Source organism: Perca fluviatilis, chromosome 9 (genome assembly GCF_010015445.1).
Source record: "Perca fluviatilis chromosome 9, GENO_Pfluv_1.0, whole genome shotgun sequence".
Lineage (NCBI taxonomy): Eukaryota > Metazoa > Chordata > Actinopteri > Perciformes > Percidae > Perca > Perca fluviatilis.
This window is the reverse complement of record NC_053120.1, coordinates 26,473,017-26,479,095: the sequence shown is the minus strand read 5'-3', so window position 1 is coordinate 26,479,095 and position 6,079 is coordinate 26,473,017. Positions and strand designations below refer to the sequence as shown.

The following is a 6,079-nucleotide window of genomic DNA, read 5'->3' as shown; positions in this document are numbered from 1 at the left end:
TCTGTGGGCAACTTTAAAACTGTTTCTACCGTTATTCTGAAGTCTACGTGGCCTTCGCTGTTTGGAAATATAACATCAGCTTCAACAAGGTGGCACAGCATGTTTTTGTTGATGCCAGTTTGAAGCCAACAAGAACTGAAGGGAAATTTATTTTGATTACAACTGTGGTTTTTGCAGCACATCATGTGGAAGCATGTACATTATAATTTGAACAGAAAACCACAGCTAGTTATTATAACAAGCTGCAAAGTAAATCAATTCTGAGCCAGAAAACATTTTATAATGTCTGTGTCAGGGATTTATAAATGTTGCAGCTTGTTTGTAATGAATTCCCGTATGATTTTATTTTTGATATATTTACTTCTAGTGATTGAGCTGAGAATTCCTGCATAACTCCATTCACTGTTCTGAATGAAAAAAACAACTTCATGATTAGGAGAAAATACAAATCTTCACAATTCTCTCTCTTTGATCGTATTTATAATCAAAGTCATTTATAAATAAAGTAAATATAGGCGTAAATTTAAAAAAGTGCAATATAGCCTACATTATTATTATTATTATTAACAGTAATAGTATAGTACTAGCAGTAGTAGTATTTGCAATAACATCTTTATTTTCAGTGTGTTCCTTTTAACAACGCAGTTTATTGTCATGGTGTATTATAACAGACGCTCCCGACCTCGTTTCGTTTCTCTTTTAAAAAGTTGCAACTGCTGGGGGATTTGTGAAAAGCACATCTGATACACTATAAACGGAATGCGCAAGTCGCAGCGCAGTATGCTGCTCTTTTCCAAAAGCCTCCAGTAACATCGAGCGTTTTCATCAGATGTGTAAAATGAGAACATCAAACCCAGGACAGTGTGTGATAATCTGAAGTCGGAATTCAGCACATGCAGGCGTCCTCCTCACATCTTTTCATATTTTACGCGCACCATTGTTTCCACGTCTTTAAGCGGTCCAATAATCTGACTGGTGGAGGAGATGAGCGTCGACCGCGCGACTGAGCGCTGCGCGTTCCCGTGGAACCTATAAACCGACGTGGCGCGCAGAGCTGAGTAGTCGTGGAGAGAGGAGAGGAGGATACTCGTGGCAGTGGATGGCGTATTCACTGCAGTGGGAGATAACCTGACACAGATACATCAGGAATGCTCAAAATGCCATCACCACAAACTTTTTTTATCTCTCTGTTATAACAAATAGCTGTCCAACTTTGTTGTCCAAGGTAACATGTGAGCAAGAGAGTCAAGCCATGCAGCTGAATGAGACTGGAGTTCAAACACTGGCTCCAGAGCCATGTGAGCAGCAGATACTACTGGAGGACAACACTGGAAACCGTAGCAGCGGTTCCACCAGCAACCTGTCGCTGCACTGCTGGCTGCAGCTCCTCACCAAGGAATCTATCATGGATTTTCCAGGAGACAACGCCAGTTTAGTGGTGCGTGTGATGATAGCGTGTGTCTACTCCATAGTCTGTGCGCTCGGGCTGGTAGGAAACTCACTGGCTCTGTATCTGCTGCACTCACGTTACAGGCAGAAGCAATCATCCATCAACTGCTTTGTGATGGGACTGGCTATCACAGACCTCCAGTTTGTTCTGACTTTACCTTTCTGGGCGGTGGACACAGCCCTGGACTTCCGATGGCCGTTTGGCCGTGTGATGTGCAAAATCATCAGCTCTGTCACCGCCATGAACATGTATGCCAGCGTATACTTCCTCACCGCTATGAGCGTGGCACGTTATTACTCTATCTGCTCCGCGCTGAAGATGCACAGCCGACGGGCGGCAGCCACTAGAGCCAAGTGGACCAGCCTGGGCATATGGGCTGTCTCTCTGCTGGCCACTCTGCCTCATGCCATCTACTCTACCAGCGTCCAGGTGTCAGATGAGGAGCTGTGCCTGGTGCGCTTCCCGGACTCAGGCAACTGGGATCCACAGTTTCTTTTGGGACTCTACCAGCTGCAAAAGGTCCTGCTGGGTTTCCTTATTCCTCTGATCATAATTACTGTCTGCTACCTGCTGCTAGTCCGCCTAATCCTCAGCCGACGAATCACAGGAGCAGGGGGCCCAGAGGTTGAGCTGGGCCGGCAAAAGCGTCGCTCCAAAGTGACCAAATCCATTGTCATCGTGGTTCTGTCTTTCTTTCTGTGCTGGCTTCCCAATCAGGCCCTGACACTGTGGGGAGTACTAATAAAGTTTGACCTTGTTCCCTTCAGCAAGGCCTTCTACAATGCGCAGGCTTACACTTTCCCCTGACTGTGTGTTTGGCACACACCAACAGCTGCCTCAACCCCGTGCTCTACTGCTTGATTCGCCAAGAGTTTCGGGCAGGGCTCAAGGAACTTCTCCTTAACGCCACGCCATCCTTCAGTAGCCTGACTCATCTGCTGCATCGCAGGGCCAAAGTGGCTGAGGCACCGCCTGCTCTGGTGCTGGTCCAGATGGATGTCTGATGTGGATGACTAAGGCTCACTGTGGCAGAGGATCTGAAGGAGTGAATGACTAACTCACAAAGTAAAAAGTGAAAATTGCCTATCAATCTGGAGTTATCTCAACCCTGTCACCATATCCCTTTGGTTTTTGAAAACAACATAATCATAACGGACTACCCGGTGGGATGTGCCCCACTTTCACTGCGTGCTCCAGTATTCACCCGGCAAATCTTTTTTTGACTTGTTATACACTGACTCTCTTGCGCGGCACAGTATCTGTCTTTCTCTTTCTCTCTCTCTCTCTCTGCCTCCGACAGGCAATCCGTGTGCTGCTCTCTGGTAATGTGTCTGTATAGATGTCAATCATAAATGAGATTTAAATAGTTGCAGCGCTCAGATACTCTGAAATTAGCTCAACCCCGAATGACATTTGCCACGGCATCGGCATCAAGAGTGGGATCAACCGTTCTTTACGCTCACAGTGAATGAGAACTTCACTGATCAAACACTCAGACTGTGAATTGACAAGGGATTTACTCGGAGAAAACAAAAGGAATCATGACCAAGATGTTAATATGATTATAATTAATAGAATATGAATAATGAGCGGGTTCCCCGTGCTGTGTTTATATTTGTTCTATGGTGCAATGGTGTACATTGCACCATACAGTAAAAGCAGATTGGGAATGAAACCTAACCAAATTATTTAAAAAGTAGGCTCATATTGAATAGTAGTATTTACTATGTCTAAAAGACAATAAAAGAGCCAAGTCATTGAAAAGCTTAACAGTATGTATTTGTTAAAAATGGAGAAAATGGCAAGGTCAAACACTATACAACATGTGTGCAATTTATTCAGGAGCAAAAAATAGCACAATAGTTACTTGCTGCATTGTCTTGTGGAAAAGGTTCCTACTTGAACTTGTGAAAAAATAAAAGGCAAAGAAATCGATACAAGCTACAAGCACTTAAATCAATTTCCTGTTGACAGCATGACATAATATGTCAAAGGGTTCAGTAGAAGGAGTGTATAGTTAGTGAGATGAATCTGGAGGAGTCCTGAGGATCAGTTCAGGTGATTCAGATGAGATTCATACCCCTGTGCAATGACTTTTACGCTGCTCGCATGTGAGCTGAGCTCATATACTACATTGCATACGCACATATACAATGGAAAAATGTATGCTCACTATTTCCTACACTCACACATGCAAAATATATCTGGGTGCAGTTGTATCATAGCAGTAGATATGTCAGATTAAACAACATAATGAATAATTTAGAATTTACATTACAAATGCAGATTTGTATATATTTGCAGCATATTCAAACCAGGCCATTTATACAAATTAAAGCATTTCACCATGGACAGTTCACGGATGTCAACACCAGCCTTTTCTTCTCTGTGAAATTACACAGTTACATTTGTTGAAGGAGCCCGTAACCGAGTAAAGCTGATGTGATAATGTGATCTTCTGTGAATGTGATGTGTCTCTGTATTCTGTCACGACTGTCACCATAATCATGATATTTTACAGAAGAAATGTGTTCATTTGATGTTTCAATGGAATGTTTCAAATAAGTAACGATTAAATTAAAAGCCCTCGGCTTGAACTGCTTGGAATAATTTGGCAAGTTAGAATTCAGAGCATATACATGGGGAGAAGAATGAAAAAAAAATGTTGTAAAACAACCCTACAGTGATAGACAGAGACTCACTCCTCTGTTCTTTTATTAATGAGATTTCATTTTCTCATTCTGTGTTTGCACAGCACCTCTTCACTCACTAACAACATCAGCACTGTACCGCACAAACTAACCTATGAACTAAGGTGCTGAGAAAAGTGCTGTTAACAATATGTTTTCTTAATCATCTCTGAGAATTCATTAATTAATGGAGTGAAAATATAACAAAAACATAATTATTTAAAAAAACATTATGGGGTGATATTTATTTGGTCCAAAAAAATGCCCCAGGGCCCCAGAGTCATTGTTTGTGAATTGATTTGTTGTCATTTAATAAATTGTACATTTGTGTCAGAATATGCCCCAACTAAATAAAGTATGAAATGACAAGAACATTAAGGGTCCTGTATTAAAACCTAATCGGTGCTCATTCTTGAATGATTATTATTATTATATAAAATTACCATAAACTAACAGAAAAACAGCAAACCTCAGACAGTAATCCAGCTAAAAAGCACTGATTTGTTTCTGGGGCTCTAGGGAAAATATTATTAATCTGCCATGGGTGGTCTGCTGTGCGTGCTGCTCCTAAAGGTAACCTGGTACATACACAGTGCACATAGAGTAGGAGGTGGGCGGTCAACAGGAGCCAACAGCTCATTTTAACAGCCCCAGGGCCCCCTAGTGGGTTAATCTGGCACTGCTGATTCTCCACGAAAAACCAATGGTATCAACCACTGACTTATCTTTATAAACTTGGTTAATTGTTTTCACTCTTAGCTGTGGAGGATCGCTTTGTAATTACCCGTACCTGTACAACTAGCTTCAGCGCGTGCATCCTGTAAACCCTGCTGCAATTCCAATAACAACTGGCAGGACCTCTGGCCAACAGCCAAATGGCCCGCTATGAAAACTCAGCATGCAAAGCTCATAAAAATGATAATGAACAAGCGCCATGTAGAGAAAAAAACTGTTAAGCATTTATGTGCTATCTTTCTCAGGTATACTATCCCCAGACAGCAGCTCAAAACAGAAAAGAGAATGTTTTTTTTATACTGTAATTACAGCTGACCTATATTTTTGCCTATCCATTGGGTGTGTGTGTGTGTGTGTGTGCATGTGTGCGTGCGTGCGTGCGTGCGTGCGTGTGTGTGTGAAAAATACATTTTACATAGTACTCTCTGCCCTCCGCAGCTCAGTTTGCCAACAGAATACAACTTCCTTGTAATATAAATAAATGAACTGAGGAAGAGAAGGATGTATATATTACAGGAGCTATACCAGTGCAAACAATAGATTTCCATTAAAAGTAAATAGATGTTTCGTTAAAGTCAACACCTGAGAATAAATGTAGCTCATACTTCCAAACCTTCTAACAATAAACAGGGAAATATACCTGTAGGGCATGGCATGGAGGACTGGCTGACTCACAGTGAAGCTAATGCAGCAGAAAGACTTTGAGCTCTTATTTTATTACAGTACTGTCAGGGTTATCTTTTATATTACGCCATGCTTTGGCTGTAATTCAAAGAACTAAGTGATTTCCTTAGTGAGTTAGACTTCATAGTAAAGTAAAGGGTCATATTTCTTTTTCTCACTTTCTCCCAAGTTTATGATTGGAACCAAATGTCACACATAAACGTGTCCTGCTGTAACAGGAGTTCATGGAGCTTTAACAGTAAGCTAATAGACTTAACAGCTTAACTACCATTCATGTTGGGCTGCTTGATCGATACACATCCGAGTTTCCCCTGGGACAGGAAGTGGTTGTAGAAGGTTGCGCGACACTTGCATCTCTAGAATATTTAATTGTCTCTCATTAGCAATGCACGGTCGCAGACTTGGGTTGACTTTTTCCAAACATTGATTGAATTTGTGTTATGGTTACATAAATTCCATCAAAAGCTCCTGAGGTAAAAGAGACACCATACAGCTAAATCGATTATCTATACATGTTGGG

General features: G+C 41.7%; 1 protein-coding gene across 1 annotated transcript; it reads left to right on the top strand.

Annotated features, from left to right (window-relative positions):
* The first annotated feature begins 1,072 nt into the window (after nucleotides 1–1,072).
* On the top strand, nucleotides 1,073–4,512 carry rxfp3.2b (relaxin family peptide receptor 3.2b). Its single transcript, XM_039810374.1, is given in 2 exon segments — nucleotides 1,073–2,243; nucleotides 2,246–4,512. Coding segments are annotated over 2 exon segments (1,200 nt in total). The 5' UTR covers nucleotides 1,073–1,252; the 3' UTR covers nucleotides 2,455–4,512.
* The last annotated feature ends 1,567 nt before the right edge of the window (nucleotides 4,513–6,079 follow it).